The sequence below is a fragment of the Schistocerca nitens genome, chromosome 4, assembly GCF_023898315.1.
Source record: "Schistocerca nitens isolate TAMUIC-IGC-003100 chromosome 4, iqSchNite1.1, whole genome shotgun sequence".
NCBI classification, from domain to species: Eukaryota; Metazoa; Arthropoda; class Insecta; order Orthoptera; family Acrididae; genus Schistocerca; species Schistocerca nitens.
Genome location: NC_064617.1, coordinates 633,100,953 through 633,127,738, shown reverse-complemented (window position 1 = coordinate 633,127,738; position 26,786 = coordinate 633,100,953). Strand labels below are relative to the sequence as shown.

Below are 26,786 nucleotides of genomic sequence, written 5' to 3'. Positions count from 1 at the left end.
TAAAGTAACTAGCAGCAGGAAAAGGCAGTTTGATTTGCAAAACAATCATTTATATGCTTGCTCTGGAGGATGTTGTTGTTGTTGTTGTTGTGGTCTTCAGTCCTGAGATTGGTTTGATGCAGCTCTCCATGCTACTCTATCCTGTGCAAGCTTCTTCATCTCCCAGTACCTACTGCAACCTACATCCTTCTGAATCTGCTTAGTGTATTCATCTCTTTGTCTCCCCCTACGATTTTTACCCTCCACGCTGCCCTCCAATACTAAATTGGTGATCCCTTGATGCCTCAGAACATGTCCTACCAACCGATCCCTTCTTCTGGTCAAGTTGTGCCACAAACTCCTCTTTTCCCCAATCCTATTCAGTACCTCCTCATTAGTTATATGATCTACCCATCTAATCTTCAGCATTCTTCTGTAGCACCACATTTCGAAAGCTTCTATTGTCTTCTTGTCCAAACTATTTACCGTCCATGTTTCACTTCCATACATGGCTACACTCCATACAAATACTTTCAGTAATGACTTCCTGACACTTAAATCTATACTCGATGTTAACAAATTTCTCTTATTCAGAAACGCTTTCCTTGCCATTGCCAGTCTACATTTTATATCCTCTCTATTTCGACCATCATCAGTTATTTTGCTCCCCAAATAGCAAAACTCCTTTACTACTTTAAGTGTCTCATTTCCTAATCCAATACCCTCAACATCACCCGACTTAATTCGACTACATTCCATTATCCTCGTTTTGCTTTTGTTGATGTTCATCTTATATCCTCCCTTCAAGACACCATCCATTCCGTTCAACTGCTCTTCCAAGTCCTTTGCTGTCTCTGACAGAATTACAATGTCATCGGCGAACCTCAAAGTTTTTATTTCTTCTCCATGGATTTTAATACCTACTCTGAATTTTTCTTTTGTTTCCTTTACTGCTTGCTCAATATACAGGTTGTATAACATCGGGGAGAGGCTACAACCCTGTCTTACTCCCTTCCCAACCACTGCTTCCCTTTCATGTCCATCGACTCTTATAACTGCCATCTGGTTTCTGTACAAATTGTAAATAGCCTTTCGCTCCCTGTATTTTACCCCTGCCACCTTTAGAATTTGAAAGAGAGTATTCCAGTCAACATTGTCAAAAGCTTTCTCTAAGTCTACAAATGCTAGAAACGTAGGTTTGCCTTTCCTTAATCTTTCTTCTAAGATAAGTCATAAGGTCAGTATTGCATCACGTGTTCCAGTATTTCTACGGAATCCAAACTGATCTTCCCCGAGGTCGGCTTCTACTAGTTTTTCCATTCGTCTGTAAAGAATTCGTGTTAGTATTTTGCAGCTGTGGCTTATTAAACTGATTGTTCGGTAATTCTCACATCACACAAAAAAAACTTGCAAAACAAGTATTTATATGCTTGCTGCGGAGGATGGCCACACAAAAAAACTTGCAGCATCACTGTGTATACAACTGTGAGGTCATATTCCTGAAGCTTCAAGTCATATATTGCTAGTTGTACACATGGATCCTTCAGGATTGTCATCCAACATTAAGACTGGTGGTCAGTCACAATAGTGAATGGACTGCTATATAAATAGGGACAGAACTTACTGAATACACAGACAACTGCAAGGCACTCTTCCTCAGCATTTCTGAGTACTCTGGAGGTGTCAGCAATCACTCTTTCAGAACCTTTTTGGATTTTTACTAAAACTGCACAAGCCTGTAACCACTAGCATAAGTGTGTAGTTTCATTTCGGCACTGTCATCAGTAACTGCCTGGAATTGTGAAGCTGTCAGCACCTTCTTAAGAATATTAAATACCTTTCTCGCTCCTCATTCTAAAAAACATATGGCATCTCCCAGCACCAGTTCTTGTACTAGCTGTGTCTTCCAACTAAAATCCTTTCTCAAGTGTGTACCTCAGAAGCAGCCTCACACATCGAAAATGTGCTGCAATGTTAGAACACCTGTTATGGCTCATTCTTTTTTTGGATCATAACAAAATCCACTTTCGTTAAAGAGTTGTCCCAAGACTTTTGTTTCGTGGATGATGAAGAAGTTATTTCCTTGATTCAGGAAAAGACTCACAGCCCAGTTTTCAGGTGGCTTAGATGTTCTTTGAACATCTTCATGAAAATAATGATGTCATCCAGGTAACAAAGACACACAGTGTATTTAAGATGAAGCAGACTCTTGTATTCGATTATGGCTGGAGTGTTGCAGACCTAATTACTTAAATTTGAACTCATAGAGACCATCAGTATTATGAATCAGCCTCGTAACTTCAATCTGCCAGTACCTCTCTTCATATCCAAGGTGGAGAAAGAACACACACTTCTGACAGTCCAAAGCGTCATCAGTTCATGAGAACAGGGTAATAACCTTTTTAGGTGACACTATTCAGCTGTTGGTAATTGCCATCCTTCTTATTCACAACAAACACAGGAGAGGAACAAGGACTTTCACATTGTTGAATGATGTCACCAGGCAACATTTTCTCCACTTCCTTCTGAATTATTCATTGTCCAGCTGGAAACACCATTATGAGTATTGACTGTTGATGGACATAATCCATAGTGTCGATACAGTGTTTCACATTCGGTCCTTGAATCTGCCTTGGATCCATTCCAGAAATGAATGCACCCAAAAATTGACACAGAATGGTTAACTTCATGGGCAGGAAACTGAATACAAACAGGCTATTCCTCCAATAGCTCATATTCTCTAGGTTTGTTAAGTAGTTAATTTCATGTTCAACACATCTTTTGCATGATAAATTGTAGTGATGTGGAACAAGTCATTTTACATTCACACTGCAAATTATTTTGTAAATATGCATACAAGCTGACCATTTACAAGTTTATTACTATTATTATTTCTTTCTTGTCTCAGACGTTATGTCTGGTTAAAAATGGAAGGTGACGCGGACCTTGATCAAGCGTGACTTCCTTTTAACTGTACGGTATACGAGGTGTGGCTAGAAAAAAACCGGACTAGTACTGGTGAAACAATAAAACGAATGCAATAAGGCTGAAAGTCGCGTGGCCTGTCACGTGACTCTCGCTCCGCCTACTGCTCGAGTTTCATCTGCCTCCTGCACTCAGTCTGCCCGTGGCGTCTGTTTTAAGTAGTTGACGTTTTGTCTGTGCGTCGGAAAATGTTGAGTGTACAGAAAGAACAGCGTGTTAACATCAAATTTTTTTTCAAACTAGGAAAATCTGCAAGTGAAACGTTTGTAATGTTACAACAAGTGTACGGCGATGATTGTTTATCACGAACACAAGTGTTTGAGTGGTTTAAACGATTTAAAGATGGCCGCGAAGACACCAGTGATGACACTCGCACTGGCAGACCATTGTCAGCAAAAACTGATGCAAACATTGAAAAAATCGGTAAACTTGTTCGACAAGATCACCGTTTAACAATCAGAGCAGTGTCTGAGTTAACAGGAGTTGACAAGGAAAGTGTCGAACAAGTTTACCGATTTTTTCAATGTTTGCATCAGTTTTTGCTGACAATGGTCTGCCAGTGCGAGTGTCATCACTGGTGTCTTCGCGGCCATCTTTAAATCGTTTAAACCACTCAAACACTTGTGTTCGCGATAAACACTCATCGCCGTACACTTGTTGTAACATTACAAACGTTTCACTTGCAGATTTTCCTAGTTTGAAACAAAATTTGATGTTAACACGCTGTTCTTTCTGTACACTCAACATTTTCTGACGCACAGACAAAACGTCAACTACTTAAAACAGACGTCACGGGCAGACTGAGTGCAGGAGGCACATAAAACTCGAGCAGTAGGCAGAGCGAGAGTCACGTGACAGGCCACACGACTTTCAGCCTTATTGCATTCGTTTTATTGTTTCACCAGTACTAGTCCGGTTTTTCTCTAGCCACACCTCGTATGTTACATTGTATTTAGGAACTTTCGGGTAATTGAACAAGTGTCAATAATTACAGATTTCTGTAGTTGTATATATAAGTTTGGATGTAGCTGTATTGCATTGATGTACTGGTGGATATTGTGTGGTATGACTCCTGTAGTTGGTAGTATAATTGGTATAATGTCAACTTTATCCTGATGCCACATGTCCTTGACTTCCTCAGCCAGTTGGATGTATTTTTCAATTTTTTCTCCTGTTTTCTTTTGTATATTTGTTGTATTGGGTATGGATATTTCGAATAATTGTGTTAATTTCTTCTTTTTATTGGTGAGTATGATGTCAGGTTTGTTATGTGGTGTTGTTTTATCTGTTGTAATGGTTCTGTTCCAGTATAATTTGTATTCATCGTTCTCCAGTACATTTTGTGGTGCATACTTGTATGTGGGAACATGTTGTTTTATAAGTTTATGTTGTAAGGCAAGCTGTTGATGTATTATTTTTGCTACATTGTCATGTCTTCTGGGGTATTCTGTATTTGCTAGTATTGTACATCCACTTGTGATGTGATCTACTGTTTCTATTTGTTGTTTGCAAAGTCTGCATTTATCTGTTGTGGTATTGGGATCTTTAATAATATGCTTGCTGTAATATCTGGTGTTTATTGTTTGATCCTGTATTGCAATCATGAATCCTTCCGTCTCACTGTATATATTGCCTTTTCTTAGCCATGTGTTGGATGCGTCTTGATCGATGTGTGGCTGTGTTAGATGATACGGGTGCTTGCCATGTAGTGTTTTCTTTTTCCAATTTACTTTCTTCGTATCTGTTGATGTTATGTGATCTAAAGGGTTGTAGAAGTGGTTATGAAATTGCAGTGGTGTAGCCGATGTATTTATATGAGTGATTGCTTTGTGTATTTTGCTAGTTTCTGCTCGTTCTATAAAGAATTTTCTTAAATTGTCTACCTGTCCATAATGTAGGTTTTTTATGTCGATAAATCCCCTTCCTCCTTCCTTTCTGCTTAATGTGAATCTTTCAGTTGCTGAATGTGTGTCATGTATTCTATATTTGTGGCATTGTGATCGTGTAAGTGTATTGAGTGCTTCTAGGTCTGTGTTACTCCATTTCACTACTCCAAATGAGTAGGTCAATATTGGTATAGCATAAGTATTTATAGCTTTTGTCTTGTTTCTTGCTGTCAATTCTGTTTTCAGTATTTTTGTTAGTCTTTGTCTATATTTTTCTTTTAGTTCTTCTTTAATATTTGTATTATCTATTCCTATTTTTTGTCTGTATCCTAGATATTTATAGGCATCTGTTTTTTCCATCGCTTCTATGCAGTCGGTGTGGTTATCCAATATGTAATCTTCTTGTTTTGTGTGTTTTCCCTTGACTATGCTATTTTTCTTACATTTGTCTGTTCCAAAAGCCATATTTATATCATTGCTGAATACTTCTGTTATCTTTAGTAATTGGTTGAGTTGTTGATTTGTTGCTGCCAGTAGTTTTAGATCATCCATGTGTAGCAGATGTGTGATTTTGTGTGGGTATGTTCCAGTAATATTGTATCCATAATTTGTATTATTTAGCATGTTGGATAGTGGGTTCAGAGCAAGGCAGAACCAGAAAGGACTTAATGAGTCTCCTTGGTATATTCCATGCTTAATCTGTATTGGCTGTGATGTGATATTATTTGAATTTGTTTGGATATTAAGTGTGGTTTTCCAATTTTTCATTACTATGTTTCGGAACTGTATCAATTTAGGATCTACTTTGTATATTTCCAATATTTGTAGTAACCATGAGTGGGGTACACTATCAAAAGCTTTTTGGTAATCAATGTAAGCGTAGTGTAGCGACCTTTGTTTAGTTTTAGCTTGATATGTCACCTCTGCATCTATTATCAGTTGCTCTTTACATCCTCGTGCTCCTTTGCAACAGCCTTTTTGTTCTTCATTTATAATTTTGTTCTGTGTCATATGTGTCATTAATTTCTGTGTAATGACTGAAGTTAATATTTTGTATATTGTTGGTAGGCATGTTATGGGGCGATATTTAGCTGGGTTTGCTGTGTCTGCTTGATCTTTAGGTTTCAGATAAGTTATTCCTTGTGTAAGTGTATCAGGGAATGTGTCTGGGTCTGCAATGTAACTGTTAAATAATTTAGTTAGATGTGAATGTGTTGAGGTGAATTTCTTTAGCCAGAAATTTGCTATTTTATCTTTTCCAGGGGCTTTCCAATTGTGAGTAGAATTAATTGCTTGGGTGACTTCATGTTGCAAAATTATCACTTCAGGCATTTGTGGTATCATCTTGTACGTATCTGTTTCTGCTTGTATCCACCGTGCATGCCTGTTATGTTGTACCGGGTTTGACCATATGTTGCTCCAGAAGTGTTCCATGTCTGTTATGTTTGGTGGATTGTCTATTTTAATGTGTGTGTTATCTGTTGTCTGGTAAAATTTCTTTTGGTTTGTGTTGAATGTTTGGTTTTGTTTCCTTCTATTTTCACTTTTTTTGTATCTTCTAAGTCATTTGGCCAATGCTTGTAATTTCTGCTTCTTTTCATCTAATTGCTCTATCACTTCTTGTTGTGAGATTTTTCCTTAACCTTTTTCTTTTTTTTTTTCTGACCTTTCATTTCTTATAAATTGTGTTAGCTGTCCGATGTCTTTTCTCAGTTTTTCTATTCTGATCTGTAGCCTGTGTTGCCATGCTGGTTTTGTGGATTTCTTCTGTGTGTTGGTTGGTTCTGATCTCTGCCTAGTGTGTATATTTAGTGTAGTGAGTGCTCCTATATAAACCAGTAGTTGTAACTCTTCCATAGTTGTGTTTTCATTTATTTTGTTGTGTATGATTGTGTTGATAGTTTTTATTGTTGTTTCGATGTGTGGGTTATTTGGCGGTCTATGCAAGAATGGTCTAATGTCTGTATTTGTGTCTTTGTATTCTATATATGTCAGCTGAAATTTTTCTTCTATATCTAACACGTGTGTCATTTCGTGTTCTATTTGTGCTTGTTCTGGTGGCTGTCTTAAGATTTCGTTTTCCTCTGACTGTTTAATTGATGCGTGTTGTTCTTTGTTTGTTTGCCCTGGGATGTTTGAGTCCATTACTGTATTTTCTTCTTCTTCTGATTGCACATTATTTTGTTCCAGTATTTGTTGAACTTGTTGTTTGATGTTTTCTAATTCTGACTGGGGTATCCTGTTATTTTTGATTATTACACGGATCTGATCAGCTAGTCGTTGTTCTGTTAAAAATTTTAATTCTGGGTATCTGGTGATAAATGTTGTGTATACTTGTGATCTGTATCCAGTTGTGTTGGTTCCTAGATTTGTTGCTTGGTAATAACAGACCATGAGGTGTCGATTAACTTCATCTGACCATCTCATCCTCTGTCTTTGTTTTCCTTCTAGGGTGGTTGCAGGAAGCATATCCTGCAAAACACCTCTATTTGGATTTGAATCATTTTCCAGTTGGCTAGCAGTGTCGTTACCATTGTGGGCGGGCATAGGGTTCAAGCGTCATCCCTGACCATAACGGCGCTTGTCCGAGGCTTCTTTAGTTCTGTCCTGAACCAACTAATCACACTAAAAGGGGGGTTAGCCCTATTAGTGGTTTGTTCTTTTCGTCGCCTTTTACGACTGGCAGAACATACCGGAGGTCTATTCTTTTCCTGGGCCTCCACGGGACTTATTATTATTATTATTATTATTACTACTACTACTACTACTAAATATACTGATGTGAGTTAGCAATTCCTACCCACCATCTTTTAGACCATACAATAATAGAAATTCTTCTACAGAATATGAGGACTTGTCAAGAAGAAACTTTTTCCATTTGTTTCCAAATTTTACTTTGCACTCTGTAAAACATTTTATGTCACTGTGTAAATGATCATTTTTTTTTTGTTTCAGCATTATGCACCCCTTATTGTGTTAAAGACAGCCTTAATGTGGAGTAAAGAATGTCAGTTTTTCTTCCGGTATTGTAATTATGTACATTGTTGTTCCTTTTAAACTGCAGTGGCTTATTTATTACAAACTTCATGAGGGAATAAATATACTGTGAATCAGTAGTCAAAATGATTAACTCCTAAAACAGATGTCTAGAAGGTGATTGTGGGTGAGCATCACATATTATTCTTACAACAAATAACACATTTTTCAGCAACTGAAGACTTTCTTTCTTGATGATGAGTTTCCCAGAATAGTACACCATATGACATTACTGAATGAAAAAATGCAAAATATATGAACTTACGGATTTGCCTCTCCCCAAGGTCTGCAATGATTCTAAATGCAGATGTGGCTGAACTAAGTTGTTTTAGGAGTTCCAAAATCTGTTACTGCCAGTTTAAATTCTCATCAAACACAATGATGAAACTTTGTGGATTAAAAAGTTATCGAAGGAATTTTTGTTGGCTAGGGCAACATGGAAGATTAACTTATAATCACATGTTGATCAGAAATGATAATTAAGTCATGAGATTTCATTACGCATATCTTCAGAAGATAGGCATATCTGTTAGAGTATCTATAGATACACTTAATTAAGAATTTCAAAATCCAACTACTAGGGTTACATGAAATAAGTTACGTGTGCAAGTAATACTGAAGCTCATTGCAGCATGGAAGACAGTTTCAATAACAACACACAATCTCATACAGTAAGTGCTATGCTGATTAACAAACAACAACAAAAAGCTTTCACTCACAAGGGGAGTATATCCATCTTCATCCTGACTAAGGGCATCAACTTCTGTTTCCAACAGAAGAGACGAATTCTCCTCTCTCCAGTGCAACATTGCACAAACAAGCCTATAACAAAATTTTAACAAGTAAATGTTTATTCTTTCTACTTAAGTTATAGATTCAGCAAAATGCCAAATTACATCAAATGTATATACTTTATCTTAAACAGATTTTTCTACTTCTGTGAAACAAAATTGCATTCTTAGTCAAACATAACTTCATACTTAACAAACAATTCCATCACTTTCAAAAGTATACAAATTCATGAAGTCTACACTCATTTATCCCATTTCCTCTGTATTAAAACTATGCAGTTCCAAAATGAGGTGCTATGGTGACATTGAAATGAAATGAAATGAAATGAAATGAGCGTATGGCCGGGAGGCCCCTATTCGTGGAAGTTTGGCCACCAAGTGCAAGTCTTATTTCATTCGATGCCACATTAGGCGACTTGCGCGCCGGTGATGAGGATGAAATGATGATGAGGACAACACAGCACCCAGTCCCCAAGTGGAGAAAATGTCCAACCTGGCCAGGAATCGAACCCGGGCCCATTTGCATGAGAGGCAAGCACGTTACCACCCAACTAAGCAGGCGGACATGGTGACATTTGAAAAAGCTGAGAAAAGTGACAAAATATTTGAAAAAGGTGATTAAAAGATGATAAAACCATTTGAAAAAAAATGTGATAAAAAGCTGACAAATCCATACATATTATAAAAATGAATGTACAATACAATATGTATGTATGTATGTGTGTGTATATTCTACATCTCCTGCTAAATTACTGGACTTATTTCAACCAAACCTGGTACATACCACTTATGGTCTGGAAATCATCACTGTGAGGATATGTACCATCTACTATTGAAGAAGTGAGGTTGGGGTTGAAAAACCAGTGTAGTCCAAAATGCATGAATAGCCGACCTTAGTCATCCAGTATTTGCAAATGAGAGCACTTAATGACTCGGAACAGACTTTACACATTCAAACCTTATGAAACTTTTTGTCCCTGACAACTTCCACAGAATGATGAAGGGAAAAAGGTTTATCATTACCATATGCTTACAACCGTCGCATGAAGCATGATGTTTTCCATTATTACTTGTTTACTACTAATTCTGTTTGCAACACATTTTGCAGACAGGATACATATACTGTGTTGCTGAATGCACGTATAAAAATATATCATTGTATGATACATAGTTCAGGAGATATGATACAAACACTGAGATGTGTGAAAAACTGCCGCATCACACATGAAGTTTTAATTTATTAGTAACTATACTCACAGCACATTTCCTAGACAGTAGCCACATATGCCACTGGATGTATACGCAAAAGTATATCATTTTGCAGCACACAGTTCAGGAGATTCAATGTCATAAATATTAAGCTGTGTGAAAATGAAGCTACATGGCAAAATTCGCTAGAGATAAATGTGAAATATATGTACAAATATGTTTACAACATATTAAATGTACGTGAAATATACAGGGTGTTCCAGAAAAACACCAACAAGCTTTAAGGACACATTCCTTGCACCAAACCAAGAAAAAAATGTCTAGTAAACATGGGCTCTAAAATGCAACCTTAAAAGCTATGAGCACTTTTTGATTTTCACTAGTGTGAAACAAATCTCTTTTACTGAAGAAGTGCTCATAGCTCTTAAGGCATGGACTTTAAAACCCATGTTTACTGACTTTTTTTCTTGTTTCGGTGTAAGGAACCTGTCCCTATAGCTTGTCGTCGTCTTTTGGGACAGCCTGTTTTTTATGTATGTATGCAGGCAAAGCCAAGAGTAAAAAGCTCTAAGGCCCAAGAACAATTTTGCCCAAATTTTTTACAATCTTAAAAGAAAAACCACCAGTGTCCTACTGCAGTGACAGCATGGAGACAGAATTGGGGAAGGAGCAGCTGGACAGACAGTGAGGGGGGAGGAGAAGACTGGCACAGACAGATAGAAGGGAGAGATGGACAGAGAGAGGGGGAGGAAGAGAGAGGTGGAGGGGAGGAGGAGATGAACAGAGGAGGACGGAGGAGACAGACAGAGTGGGGGGAGGAGGAGATAGTCAGAGAGAACATGAAGGATGAGATGGATAGAGAGAGGGGACTTATTTCAACCAAACCTGGTACACACCATTTATGGTCTGGAAATGGAGGAGGAGATGGACTAACAGTAGATTTGAATCAATACATAGCGGGGCAGCACTAGGTACTCAGCTATTTATTTAAATAAACAGAAATGGCACAAATTAGTTGTTTTCATTTTTGATAGCCATCTTCCAAAAGACTAGTTAAGACTGTAATAAATTTCTCTATTACAACCCTGGATGGTGTATGGCCATTTCTTCCTTGATACAAATTTATTAATATGTGTAGGTACATTGGTAGTTCAGTATTGGTAATCGTAACTCACAAACAAAACCTACATCACATTTTTACAACTGTTATTCTACACTTCAATACTGGAAAAGATCAACATAATATTTTTGGATTACTATTTCTTAGGAATCTTAGCAAAAAATGAAGTAATCATATTAAATTTTCTTTTCTCAAGATTTTTCTGAATGGTTTCCACTGCCTTTCTTTCACTCTTTCATCTACTTTCATGATTTGTGCCCTCTCAGACATACCATGCACTTATTTTTCTGCTTTTAAATCATTATTTTCAGTTCTTTATTCAGTTTATCTGAAGCTTGAAAGAGAAGTTCTTCTTGTGCCTCCTTCGATAGTTGATGTTCTTTTCTCTATTCTTTCAGAGAAGCTGTTTCACAATCTATTGATTTTCTGATGTTATTCATCTTGTTATTCTACTCTTCGAGAAGCTTGTGGTTTTGTTCCTCTTTTTTTCTTTTATTCTAATTCACACATTTTCTTTTCCTTTCACATTATTCCTTATAAGCTCTATAATTTGCATGTGCTTACTGTCCATATCTAATGAGCAAAGAAAGAAAATTGGGTGTTATCCCAATGCATCTGTGACATTCAAAATATTGTTCAAAAATCTTTCAGTCATTGCTGCCTTGTCTTCTCCTAATCTGTGCTTCGCAATAGTATACCTCCTTTCTATGTCCACATTTCCAAGGAACAATGATAGACAAGCCTTAACAAGTTTTGAAACTTTTGTGTACTTAAACTCTGTAGATGATGAATCTCTTTTTGAGATGTGCTCTGCCAATACTTGTCAGTACCTTTGTTATTTAAAGCTGTGTCATCATTTTCAAACTGTAGAACCCTCCACTTGTCTAATATGTAATCTTGCTGGACATCAAATAGCACTATTTTGCAACCTTTAACATTTTACTGCAGCTTCTGCTCTTTATTCTTTCTTTGGAATCTAAAAACCAAGTCTTTTTAGTAGTGTACTTCATAAGCATGTCTATTCCATCACATTTTTGTGAACTGTGTTATAATGTTTTTCTGCATTGTTTAGAAACCACAACTTGTCACATTCTTCCAGCGTACTAAACTCTTTGGTTACTTGCTCACTAACAACTAGTTGTTCAAGAGGAAGCAGATCATCCAATGTGAAGTGTTCATCATGAAGAAATTCGGAAATACTTTCAATTTTTCTTATAGCAGAAATGTTCTAGACATGAGCCAAAAAGATTTCAAGAATGTTTTCTATTTCTGTAAGCAATTTGTGAATCAAAGTGTTTAGCTTTGAAAATGCTGCATGAACTTTCAGAATAGTTCTGCAGATTAAATTATCTAATGAAGTTCTGCTTTTATTGGAGGTTTTTTTTTTTTTCAAGCATTCACAATATCACTGTAGGATTTGGATTGAACAGTAGTGTAATTCTATTTTTAGAGATATATGGTTAAGAAAGTAATATGCTATACCATCCCACTGTTCCAAAATCCTGTTAGCTGAAGATCCTAAACTAAGCCACCTTGTGGGTGTATATGCTTAAAAAACTTATGAAGTGGAATGTTAAACTTAGACAGAATTTCTTCAAATTCTTGTCAATGGACAGGCCAACCATGAAAATAATTGTAAATATTGACCAGACATTTGGATACTTCTTCATCTAAACACTCCAATGCTTTTACATAGGCATTATTCATTATATGAATGTTGCATGTTCTCATATTTTTAAGTTGTCTGCCTTGGATTTCCTGGACATCATTGTCTAAGACCCTAAACACTTTTTTAGTGATGTTAAGTCCATGTCTCTCATGGCTATGGAACACTTAACTTACATAAAGTCATAAAAGACAATATAATCCAGACAATGTGGAGTTAATGTCATGTAAATGCATGCTACGGGCTAGTGCACGTCACTGTAAATATGACGGAAATGAACTGTACTAAAATCGGTGTCACACATTGACCAGAGTGCTACTAGATCACAGCACGCAGCTCTTAAACAGTTCATTACAGTCTGCACACTTTTTCTTCAATGCCAATTGTAGCTTTTCTTAAGGTCCGATGCACACTTTATTTCACTACCGACTGAAGTACAATTCCATTTCTATGTGCTTCTGCACAGAGCTTGACATCACCTGTTTTGAATATTTTAGCACAATTGGCCATTGTCAGTTGCTTCCATTCACTATTGCTATCATCCCATGGTACAAGACTGGTAAATGTCTTCTTCAACACCAGAATGCGATACAGCTTAGCTTAACACCATCTTCTTTCTAATTAAAATTCTTAGAGCATTTTGTAATCTCTGTTGCACTTCATAGTATCCACTTAGGCTGCAAGTACCGGAGTCTTATCAAATCAAATTCATGGTCTCCTGGCTGCAAAGTGTGCTCTGCAACAGCTGATCTTCTGTTTCTCCCCTTCTACAGTTGCTCTTATGTTGTTCTACTCGTTTTTCAGTAGTTCTTTTAGTAGTCACCATGTATATGGTTACACAACTTCATGGTAGATTTGAAAGCATCCTTGGCCAACTTTAGGTGTTCCTGTATCTTCTGGATGGGTTTGTAGATTACAGCACTGTTAAATTTTGAAACTTCCTTGATTAAAACTGCATCCCAGAATGAGACTCAAACTCAGGATCCTTACCTTTCGCAGGCTGAGCTAACCACCACTACCCCCAAACTGTCTTCATGGTTTTGCTTCTACCATCTCCTACATTCCAAAATTCATAGAATCTCTCCCGTGAAACTTGCAATATTAATGCTCCTGGAAGAAAGGATATTGTGGAGACATGGCTTAGCCACAGACTGGGGACAATTTCCAGAATGAAATGAAGTACTGAGAGAAGCAAAGCTTTGAGAACAGGTCATGAGTTGTGCCTTGGTAGCTTAGTCAATACAGCACTTGCCTACAGAAGGCAAAGGTCCGAAGTTCCAGTCTCTGTCTGCCACACAGTTTTAATCTGCAAGGAAATTTCATATCAGTGCACGCTCGAACCCAGAGTGAAATTTTCATTCTGGATATTCAATTTTGTCAAGATATTTCGTATGTGATCGGTTACATTTTTAATGAATGGCAATAAAATCTTGGATTTTGCAGGTGCCTGTATATCACTGTGATCTTTTTGTGGCTGTCTTAACACTTTATCTCAGCAGATGAATACCCATTCTTCTGAAACTCTTCGGTGAAATACTTACATTCTGCTTCAAGCAACTCTGGTTCATAGATGTTCCTTGCTCTATCTTCCACCATTTTTATAACATCTTGCTTTTGTCAGGAGTGTCAATCTGAATCTCAGTGAAAGTAATGGTCCGTGTGTGTGGGTTTTTATATACCATGTGGCCTAAGCTACCATCTTCTTTGTTGAAGACATTTTCCGTACTGATATCAATTTATCTGAACATTCATTATCTGATAGTGAGAGGTCTGTGCATGCCAGGGGTGGAAATTTTGCCATTACTCCGCAAGTTGTGCCCATGGGGGTATTATAGGTAGCAAGGAAGCAGGCACTTATAGTGTGGACTGTGCAATAACTGAAGAAATCCTTCTATAAGCAATAATAGTATTAGCTCACAGGAAGCTCCAAAATGTAATGTAACTGTGGGTGAAAGTAATGCTAAAAAATGATAGTATTATCATTTTTCTCCTGAAGGAAGCAAGGCAGCAACAGTTACGAATGTTGCGGGACCCACTGACGAGGTTCTTAGAACTGTCACATATTTAATAAAAAAACTTCTCAACTGAACAGAGCAATCAAAGACCTTTTTGATTCAGTTGTGCTACCACTGAGACTTTATGCAGTGCTGAAAAGTCATAAGGAAAATATTCAGTCATGAGATACAGTAAGTGCCATTGTTTTGCCCACCTAATCACCAATTGTTAAGTTCTTGACTACACTATTACAACCCATTGTGGACCAATCAGATTCTTACACCAAGAAACTGAAACATTTTATTGGTAACTTAAATGGTACACTGATCCAGATGGAGGACCTGTAACGCCGGAAATGCATATCCTCCTATTTCCATCTATTGTACCATAATTTTTTCCTTATTTTGTTACCTGAAGATATAACATTTCTGTGTCTTTATATATATATATATATATATATATATATATATATATATATATATATATATATATATATATATATATAAAAACAGAGGGAAACATTCCACGTGGAAAAAATATATCTAAAAAGAAAGATGATGAGACTTACCAAACTAAAGCGCTGGCAGGTCGATAGACACACAAACAAACACAAATATACACACAAAATTCAAGCTTTCGCAACAAACTGTTGCCTCATCAGGAAAGAGGGAAGGAGAGGGAAAGACGAAAGGATGTGGGTTTTAAGGGAGAGGGTAAGGAGTCATTCCAATCCCGGGAGCGGAAAGACTTACCTTAGGGGGAAAAAAGGACAGGTATACACTCGCACACACACACATATCCATCCACACATACAGACACAAGCAGACATATTTAAAGACAAAGAGTTTGGGCAGAGATGTCAGTCGAGGTGGAAGAGTAGAGGCGCTTTTGTTTGGTAAGTCTCATCATCTTTCTTTTTATATATATATATATATATATATATATATATATATATATATATATATATATATATATATATGCATTCATGCCGATGTATAATTGGTTTGTTTTGTAAATATTTGTATTTTACTCTGGGTCTTGCCTAGGGAAAACTATGCTATCGAACGAATACATCGATAGGTCATGTGAAGAATGAAAGTGTGTAGGATCTTTGGTAGTGTTAACTCTGCCGCGTGGAGCGCGGGCAGCGAGGGGGAGTCTGGTTGGAGTAGTGCGATTGAGCAGGTGTGTTGTGTGACGCTCCCGCAAGTTGCCGGGCTTTCGGGGTTTGGCAGCATGTAATTGCGATCAACTGGCTATGGTGGTTTCTAGCACGGTGTCGCGGACGGGAAGCATTAGCTGGCACACATCAAGAGCCCGTTTCGCCTGGTGACCGTGTCGAGAAGAAAGCGCTCCAGCTTCTGCAACAGCGACGGCCGACAATGAGTGACTGTCGCCACCTCCTCGATCGACGACTTCAAACCTTCAATCAACCAACAAGGAAGACTAAAAGCACGTAAAGTTTCAGAACTGTATGGCAGACCTCAGCTTTTCAAACTGTTCAAATCACAAAATTATAGCAACGTAGCATGAACCTTTGTTGCTCATTGTCCCAATTGCATTGCCAAGCAGGGTCCCTTCCTTTTCCGAAATGAACCCGAGTGTCGTTGAAATTCAAATGCCAGCATTAAAATAATATAATTCAATTTCACTGCTTTAATTTCAAAGTTCAGTTAAAGTATTTATAGCTGGCTACAATATTTAGATTACACAAGCACAAAATGAGAGTGCGAGTTTTGTTACCGTATTTTAGCTTATCTGTGACTGCAGCTCAGCTTGGTACGTACAAAATTTTACTACTGTTAATTGTTCAGAATCATATAATTCAAGTTCAAAGTTAAATCTCTTATTTCTAAATTGCGTAGAGTCAAGTTGCTTTTGAAATGATTGTTGAGGTAGTCCAAGACTAACTGTATTTTACTGAATTTCGATGTGCTTCAGAAAGAAAGCTCACTATTAACTTCAGTCACTAAATTAACTTTCGATTTTCCGGTTTTATTAATTCTTTTGCTAAATTAAGTCAGAGTGTAGCGAAATTTATTACTTCTGACAAACATCCAGTTTTCACACTACACGTGTCAACCTTCAGTTGCCATGCTTTTAGTGCCAATTATATGTGCAATAACCTTTCTTTTTCAGTTATTATAGTAATTGTCCATAGGACTGGCGACCGTAATTTTCCCCAAATCTCAAATATCTAATTACCGCTAGTTAATTGTTAACGTAACGGCCGCACATTTACTTTCTTTATTAACTTTACCCCTTTTCAAAATTAATTTCCACCAGTTTCATTTGCATTTTCCTTTTCATTTAGATGTAACCCTTTCCTCCCTCTTTACCGACAGATTAACTTCGGTGACGATTGCTTTCCCAAATTTCCATTAGGTACACGCGGTTTAATTTTTCACTGTCATTAAGGTCGATAAGTGAGGGGGAGGTTACACGTGGCGACCTGGTGACAGGACAATGTTCAGATCTGAGGTTGTTCTGGACACGAATTTTGTTTGGTGCAAATGTCGTAACAAAGTATTGGTTACGAACAGATAGTTACGTCAGCGAGATTAAGTAGTGGGAGGAATCCTAATTAGATTTGAGATTTGTTATTTATATTGAAAATTATTAAGGCAACAATTACCAAAATTTGGTAGACTTGGATACGGAACAATCGGTCGAACAGTGGGAAACGCGCACCGCGGTACCCATTGTTCAGGGGCAGGCGGCTAGCGTGAAAGACGCGACCGCTGAAACGCAACAAAGAGCAGAAATGGAATTCCAAACTTTAGAAAATGTTTCGGAATCGGAAGTGAAAATCAAATCTGAACCCCTTGATGACGAATACGCGGGGACAATTAAAGAGGAAGCCGCTACGGAAGTAAAACCGGTAGTTTCCGGGAATTTAGCTGATTTATTGAATGTTTTGATTAACGAAATCAAGGCTCAGTCTAGCAAGATAGAAACTCAATCGGCAGAAATTAAAGCTCAGGCTGCCAAGCAAGAAGCTCAGTCTGCCAAGCAATAAGCTCAGTCTGAAAAAATTGACAGGAAGCTAGACAATCTCAGAACAAAGCTATTAATGTTGTCAACAACAATGTTGGAGTTGTTAACGCAAAAGTTGATAAAATCAAAGAAGATATTGTTGTGATTAATACCGAAATCGGTAATCTTAAACAGGAAATGATAGGCGTTCAGGCGGAAATTGCGAGCATAAATACGCGTTTTAATTCCGAAATTAGCAGAATCGAAAAAAGTGTAGGAGAAGCAGTTGCTCCGATCATCGAGAATAAGGTGACGGAACAAATTCAATTAGTGAAAAAAAGAGGATCAAAAGAAGGTGGAAACTTTAAAGACTTTAGTATCCGAAGTAGATACCAAAGTGACGAAGCAGGCTAATACCTGCGAAGGAAAAAAAAAAAAAAAAGGAAGTAGAAACGCTTGCGACAACCACTTGCCAAGTAATTACGAGAGTGTCGGAATTAGAAAAGAAACTTGATGAAAAACAGAGCTATCTGCCAATCTGTGCACATAGTTCGGAATTGTTGACGAAAGAGGAGCGGTTCGACCCCTTGAAAAAAGGCGGTATACACGCGACGGATTTCATTAAAAATTGTGAAAGAGTTTTACCCAGAGCATAGACTAATGAGAGAAAAATTAATGCGGTTATTGATGTGTTGGTTGGTGATGCCAAGCGTTGGGGCTTAAACCTCAACATTACGAACCTGACTCTTGACGAGTTCAAAAATTTGTTTCTGGCTGAATACTGGTCAGAGCAAAAACAGCAAAGTGTCTGGCGCGAATTTGTCGTATCGAGGCCTTTCGATGCGAATTCGCGCGGCTCGATGAAGGAGTTTTGTGAGGGCTGGATCCGCAAGTTGGAATATTTGCGTGATCGCCGCACGGAATCCGAAATAGTCTGGGAACTCTACAAGAAGCTTCCAGATGATACAAAACGCTACATAGGAAGCAATTACAGGACAATCAATGATTTCCTGGAAAGAGTTGAGGACGAGGACAATTGGCGCAATAATCGTGACAGTGGTAGAGGCCGTGGTAACAACAACGGGTACCACAGCAACCACAACAACGACAACCGCAATCTTGGCAGCAATAACAATAGTGGTTCAGGCCGTAATGACAATCGATACAATGCAAATAATAACAGGAATGACGGAAACCAGTATCATACTAGCGTGATACGGGCTTCGCAGAATAGTAATAACGCCAGAGGGTGTGATCAGCCGCCTCAGCAGCATCCGGGGAGCGTATCTGCTGGGACGAGACAGGGAAACCATTAGCCGTTAGCCGCGCCGGTGAGGGGCCGACCGGGCGTGGAGAAATTTTGGCGGCCCAATAACAGGAGAAAACCCAGGTGTCGTCGTTATGAAAATTCTGTATGGAATAATCAACGGTGGGAGAGTGTGCCAGTGTTAGGAGAAAGGAGTGCGCCCACAAGTAGTAGATCAGTTGTAGACATGGCAGTAGAAAATACATTCACTGTCAGTGAGAACAATTTAAGTAGTGTTCCGGAAAACGATTATAAAGTGGCAGCTGTAACACCCACAGCGGAAATGGAGATTGAGTTTAAGAATGATTCGCAATTGTTGAGAGAAGATCAGATGTCGGATAACACGTCCGTCATTGATCGAGGGGATGCAGAGAGGGATGAGGTCTGGTTAAGGCAATTCGGTCACTTATACGACGAACTAAGAGATTATAGGGGCCTGTACGGGAGAAGTGTTTATGGGGAGCGCGGTCAGGATTTGCCACGTCTCGTCCCGCAGGAAGATAGTATTTGTGAAGTGATAGAAAGTTCTGGCCCTAACCGGCAGACTTTACTAGAAATAGTTGATGTTAATGGGGAGCACGAGCAAGATTCGTCGTGTTTCGTCCCGCAGGAGTTAGATGTTGAAGTAGTACGGTAACGGAAAGTTCTGGCCCTAACCGGCAGACTTTACCGAAAGTTATAGTGGTAGAAGTAGCCGACCCATCCGACGCAAACCTCCAGTTTAAACATTGCGAGAGTATGAAGGAGAAAGATTACGAAAATTTTAGTGATAGCCGGACACGATTGGTAGAAAAGCACGTAGATTACAGCGTGTATGAGGTTAGAGCCGACGTTATACGGTCAGACGGTAGCAGTGTGGGTTGCGCAGATCCAGAGGAAGTAATTGCAGATACTACTGGGCACATTCCTCCAGGTAGATTGGCATATGAGATCAATCTAGCCAAAGAGGAATCAACGAAGGTGACAATTAGTGAATTGATAGCAAAGCAACACTCACTTGATGACGAGTTACAGGAAAAGGTTTCGGTATTGGAGGCGAAGCTACAGACTAAGCCTCAGGACAAACGTGTTGAAATTAAAACTATATGTGAACAGAGGCTGAAAAAGCCGCCAGATAAGCAGGATTTAGGCTCAAAGCCGGATGGTTTTTTCTGGAATGACCTGGATATAGACGAGGATTTACTGTGGGAAAATAAAGAAACAGTCGAGGACAAGTGTAGACAGATAGTAGTGTCTGTTAATATGCACGACCTACAACTAAACGTGTTGATTGACACCGGTGCAGAATTGAGTGCTGTATCTGGGAAAATATTTGAGTTACTGAAAGACAGACCTGGTATCGTAGTTATGCCAGTAGCAGGAGTAAAAATTATCGGTGCTACTGGGAAGGCCAGTAAACCAGTCACAAAACAGATTTTTGTCCACTTCGAGATATGTGGGGCACGATTTGAACAAGAGTTTGTCGTCGTGCCAGACTTAACTACGGAAGTAATTGTCGGGTTAGATTGGCTATTAAAGTACCGTGCAGTGATTAATTGCCAAAGCAAAACTTTGACATGTACGTCCCAAGATAAAACAATAGTAGTTAGTTTTGACGAGGCAGGGGACGGTGTGCATAGGCAATACCAGCCTATACACATTGTTAACAGGCCGGATGGTATTGATGTAGGTATGAATTTGAACTACTGTAATGTGAGGAATCTCGGCATTGACAATAGAGTAGAAAGTGAATTGGAAAGTATTGTAGACGTGTCAAACGTAACTCACGAACAAAGGCGAGGCCTGTATGAAGTGATAATGAGGAATAAGAGGGTGTTTTCAGACAAACCGGGACTTGTGGAAGGATATAAATGCAAGTTGCATGTAATTCCGCACGAACCATTCTTCATGAGACCATATGCTATTCCGCTGTCCAAAAAGGAAGCAGTGCAACGGGAGATAGATAAGATGATCGATTGGGGAGTGATTGAAAGAAGTACAAGTCCATACAATAACTGTTTGGTCATTGTAGCAAAACGGGATGGTAGTGTGCGTATTGTGATTGACGCACGCACTTTGAATAGGGTCGTTCAATGCGAAACAGACAGACCAGAGAGTATGGAGGAGATTTTGCAACGTTTTCATGACGTTAAGTTCATGACTAGCCTCGATTCGACGGCTAGTTACTGGCAAATAGAACTCGACGAAGAATCTAGGCCATACACCGCCTTCTTATTTGCGGGCAGGTGTTATCAGTATAGAGTACTGCCGTTTGGACTTAATATATCTGTGTCCGTATTCATCAGGGCCCTAGATAAAGTGCTAGGACCGGCTTTGAGTTCAAGGTTAACTGTATATGTTGACGACCTATTGTTGGCCAATGCCACTTGGCATGACCATTGTGACCTGTTAGATGAAGTTTTTAGAGCATTGCGCCGTGGCGGAATGACCCTAAAGCTAAAGAAATGCGAATTTGTGAAGCAGGAACTGAGATTTTTAGGGCATGTAATTACCACTGCTGGTATTACGAAAGACCCAGAGAAACTAGAGGCAATAAGGAATTGTCCTCCACCCAAGTCTAGGAAACAGTTAAAAAGTTTTCTAGGGCTCACAGGATTTTACCGTAAATTTGTAAAAGGACAAGTGTTTAATGATGAAATAACCTCTTACGCAAAAATGTTCCGTTTGTGTGGACTGACGGGTGTCAGGCCACTTTCGAGAGATTAAAAGACGAGTTGTTAAGATCTAACATACTATTCCATCCTGATTTATCGCTACCCTTCCATCTGGGAACGGATTCATCGAATTACGGGGTGGGGGTAGAACTGTTCCAAGAAGTTGGTAAAGGAGAGTATAAGGAACATCGGACGATAGCGTTCGCGAGTCGAACTTTATCAAAAAGTGAGCGAAACTACACGATTTCTGAGAAAGAGTGTCTCGCTATCGTGTGGGGATTCAAGTTCAAGGGTTACCTATGGGACCGTAAGGTGATTATTCATACGGACCATAAGGCGCTCACTTATCTGAAGGATTGTAAACTACTTCACGAAAGGCTGACTAGGTGGTCACTGTATTTACAACAATTTAACTATGACATCTGTTACGTAAAAGGGACCGACAATTGCGTAGCGGATGCGCTGTCGCGGTTGCCCGAGTCTAATCAAGATCTATTGAAAGATGAGGCAGATGGAGTGGTCAAATTATACTATTTTAAAGAAGTTGAGGGACGCAAATTAATAGTGAACGTCTGTAAGAATCTACGTCATCATCAGAGCGAGGACGGTTGTTTAAATATGGTGAAAACCCGATATGACGAAAGGAGTCCAGAAGGAGAGAAATTAAGGAAGTATTACAAGATATACAATCATATCTTGTACATACGTAAGGGTGAAGATAGTAATATTTGGCGGGTATGCTGGCCCACCAAAGTCGTCACGGAAATAATAGACTACTACCATTTGGCGTATGGTCACTGTGGACCAAAGAAATGTACGGAAAAGCTGAGTGAAGTAGTGCATTTTAACAACATGTTAAAACGCGTTACTGACAGAGTGAAAACTTGCGATTTATGTCAGAAGGTGAAGGTTACCAACTGTACGAGTCGTGGTCCTATGCAAAGTATAAGGCCTAACGACACCTTTGAATTACTATGCGTGGACTTGTACGGACCTTTGCCCAAGTCATCAGGAAACTTTGCCTACATTTTTTCCAAGTTCATCAAGCTATACCCGATTAGGAAAGCTACAGCCAAAGCGGTCTATAGCAAGCTTGTGAACGATTATTTTGTTCATATTGGTAAGCCCAAGGCGATTCTATCAGACAATGGGGCACAATTTACTTCTAAGTTGTGGAATGAAGGCATGGAAAGTAATGGGGTCGAGGTGATCCATATTTCAGCTTATTGTCCGGCTGGGAATCCCGCTGAGAGGTATATGCGCGAGCTAGGCCGACTGTGCCGTACCTATTGCCATCACAACCATAGGGCATGGGGCAAATATGTAGCAGTATTTGAGAGAATTATGAACACCGTGAGACATGAATCGACGGGATTTTCTCCAGAGGAAATCCTGTTGGATGACAGAAGTAAAAGTTTAGTGGAAGAGATAATCTAATTTGCTTTCCCAAATTTCCATTAGGTACACGCGGTTTAATTTTTCACTGTCATTAAGGTCGATAAGTGAGGGGGAGGTTACAGACCTAAAGTCAATTTTGATGTGGTATCATTATTTACCATAGATGTTGGAATAGTTGACACTGGTTTTTCCTGCTGATATAGCAGAACTTTTGAAATATTGCCTCATGACCACATACTTCAAATGGGATAACGAGTTGTACAAACAGATAGATGCCTGCCTATGGGGAGCCACTTAAGTCCAGTGATAGCAAATTTCTTTGTGGAAATACTTGAAGAACAAGCATTAGAAACTGTGACAAAAAACCAAGTACATGGTTCCATTATGTGGATGATACATTTGTATTGTGGAGACATGGCAGAGAGGAACTAGGCCATTTGCATGAACATCACAATGTAAAGTATCCGATCATTCAGCTCACTATGAAGGAGGTCGTACATGGCAGATCATGTTTTCTAGATGTGTTAGTCTTTAAGAAAGAAGATGGTAGCTTGGGCCACTTGGTACACCAAAACCCATTCATCCACATAATTAGCAAAAATGTTGGCAGAGAGAGTGAGGAACATCTGTCAACTAGAGTTGCTCGATATGGAATCAAACTACCTCATCAGTTCTTTGCAGAAGAATGATTATTTGTGCACTGAGTCAAAAAGAGTGTTTAGAAAGCCATGGAAAGATCATGATCTACAGGCATCTGCAAAATCCAACATTTTTCATTAAAGACATAACTGACAGCATAGGAAAGATCTTGATGAAATGGAATATCACTGAAATCTACAAATCCACTTGAAAGGTACAGGAAGACCTTAAGTCAGCCAAGGATGTTCGCAAACCCCTGGAAAAAGTGGAAATTTATAGGACAACGTGTAGCTGCGAGGATGTGTAGGGGGGTACTACCAAAAGAATTATTAACAAAATGACTAGAAGAACACAAGGGCAACTATAAAAGGGGAGAAACAGGTCGCTCAGCTGTTGCAGAACATGCTTTGCAACCAGGAGACCACTGGATTTGATTTGATAAGAGTAAGGGACTGGCAGCTACAAGTGGATATTACAACCCTAAGAATTTTAAGTGGCAAGAGGATGGTGTGAAGCTAAACAGTATCTGTATTAAGATGCCAAAGAAGATGTGCACCAGTCTTCCTCTGTGGGGTGACATCAATAGCACACAACAGCTGCCAAAAACAGCCAGTTGCAATCAAGTATTCTACACAGGTGATGTCATGTCCCTGCGTGGGAGCTTGTGGAAACAGAAGTTACTTCAGTCAGTAGAGAGCCAGGCTGTACATCAGATTGTCAAAAAAGCTACAAATGCCACTGAAGATGCCCTCCATGGATGGGATGACTTGTTGGGTTTCAATATGAAACTCATTTGACCATGGCATAATACCCAGGAATATTTTACCAAGTTTAAATTTAGCTACATTTTTTTATTACTTGTACTCTAACATTTGAGATTTGTGGCAATAATGTGCTTAAAAGCAATTGTAGCATTCAGTTCACCTCAATTGTCAAGGGTGTAAGGGTGGTATAGTAAATTGGAGTAACTGATCAAATCATAGCTTCTACTGGTCATTATGAAGAGGAAGTCACAGGTAACTGTAGAGCAGGGAGAATATTGTGTCACAGATTGGAATATTCTAAGGTGGTGTCAGATGAACAATAAACTCCAAAACATTAGTTTATATGTGAAACGTTCAGAAGAACTAAGCACAGAATGTTTCATCAAGCAGTACAGCAGGTTGTGCAGGATGAGCGAGAGAAATGCAATTGTTCAAGAAGTTATTAGAATGAAGAAGCTGGAGATAAATAAATATGGTAACATGCAGAGGTAATGAATACATAAAGGTCTTATATAAACAAATATGAAATTGTTTTATAAAGTAATGGATAAGTATGTAGTAATATGTACCATGCAGCGTAACTTGCTGTGACAGTGCGAGAGAGAGAGAGAGAGAAAGAGAGACAAAGATATTACTTATTACTCTGTGGCGGTCAGTGCTCACATAATTATTCTTATGATATAGAGCTTTTGTTCTTGTTAAGAGTAATTTTACAAGAGGAGAGCCACTCTTGTGATGTAAAAAATCGACGCATTGCGAGAATTTGATTCACATTGTAAAATATATGTGTATATGGAAGGAAATCAATTAATAGAACAATAAAATATTGCTCATTTCAAGAAGGTACATGTTATTCTACAACCAGCGTATACTTCTATTGTGATTTAATAATAAATACTAGCTTGAGAACAGTTCCGACGGGAGCGTTCAGTTCTAGTTAAATAGTTCAATGCTTTCTTCGGAAAAGAAGTCACTTCATGGATCATTCAAATCCACAATTGTACCTGGAAATTTCTCAGAATTGAAAGCAATCTTATTGCTATTCAACAGAGCCCCGAAGAATATTTCTCCGTACTTTGGTTACCACTTTCAGCTCAACACAGTATCTGCAGCACTGGAGCAGATTTCTACAACAGCGGAAGCATGTAATCGCTATCAGTTTCACACATCGCCCTGTGTACGCTGTATGTATTTACCCACAACAGTGAACATACAGTTAATCACACACATAGAAAGACAATACAGGGTGGTGTGGGAAACATTTCAGTATAAAGGTCCTGTAGAGCTAAACAGTAATTAGCCTAGTAGTAGTAGTAAACAAATTTAATTTTTTTCAAAGGAGCCTTTATAGTAGGTACCCTAACACAATACCAGTTTTCATAAAAAAATCAAAAATTAGAAATAGAAAGGTGAGCAATGTGTTGAAATTTTGACTGGCTGGAGAGACTGGTAGCTGCTGATGCAGATACATCATTTGCACAATCTTACCATTTCTGCAAACTGATACCTAGAGAAATGACACATAGAGACAAAGTGTGTGGACTGTACAGAAGTTTACCTAGATCACCAATCATTCCACACATGAAATTGTCATATAGGCATGTAACAACTGCTCTACAAATAACTAAAGGCAGAAGTAAATATAAAGCACAAAATGAAGTGGGAAAGAATAGTGTTTTGTCTTTAGATTTCTTCCAACACTAAATTTTAATAGTTAAACTCATTTAAATTACCACAGTTAAGATTTATTTTTAGTTTTTACTAACCTAGAGTAACCAAGGGATGCTGCCAGATGTAAAAGTGTCATGCCTCGATGACTGCAGAACCAAGAGGGGCTCACTTCCTCTCCACACTGCCAAGCCTTTGAAGTCATTTCTTGGCAATAGTTTACCAGACGATCTTCAAAATTGCTTTGGCTTAACATTGATGAGCCTTCAACCTGAGTTCAGAAACATGATCAATACAAAAATATAAATATTTGTCAGGAGTTCCAAACACTCAATTTTGAAGGAAAACTGAAGCTTGCTTTTCATCTTGTGCTACAGTAAATACTGGGTGAACAAAACCCAGTAAATGCACCATTTTCCATTTCCAAAAGTGCTAAGATTTGGTCAGTCTGACAATCAAAGTGAACAATTTAAATGACATGTTCTTGTTCATGTTCTAATTAATATCTGCAATCACAATTTTATATCAAACACAATGGATGTGAAGAACATCATAAACACGATGAACTTTAGATTCCACCTCAAATTCTAGCTGGAAATCTGGATATTATAATCAAATATATGACCACAAAAGAGTGCTTATACTATACTTGTGTAAAAGCTAGTTTTTGTCACATTCCTGCAGATTTCTCACTCACTGCCCTCAATTGCAATT

The 26,786-nt window shown here is 38.6% G+C and overlaps 1 protein-coding gene across 1 annotated transcript in view; it reads right to left on the bottom strand.

The window, feature by feature from the left end:
* The window catches only part of LOC126251652 (calmodulin-binding transcription activator 1), a 1,922,036-nt gene that overhangs the window by 206,684 nt on the left and 1,688,566 nt on the right, over positions 1-26,786 (bottom strand). The window contains exons 16-17 of the mRNA XM_049952210.1: positions 26,171-26,343; positions 8,606-8,708 (exon numbers count right to left, since the gene is read on the bottom strand). Of these exons, the coding sequence (XP_049808167.1) occupies positions 8,606-8,708; positions 26,171-26,343 (276 nt within the window). The remainder of the gene's footprint in view (positions 1-8,605; positions 8,709-26,170; positions 26,344-26,786) is intronic.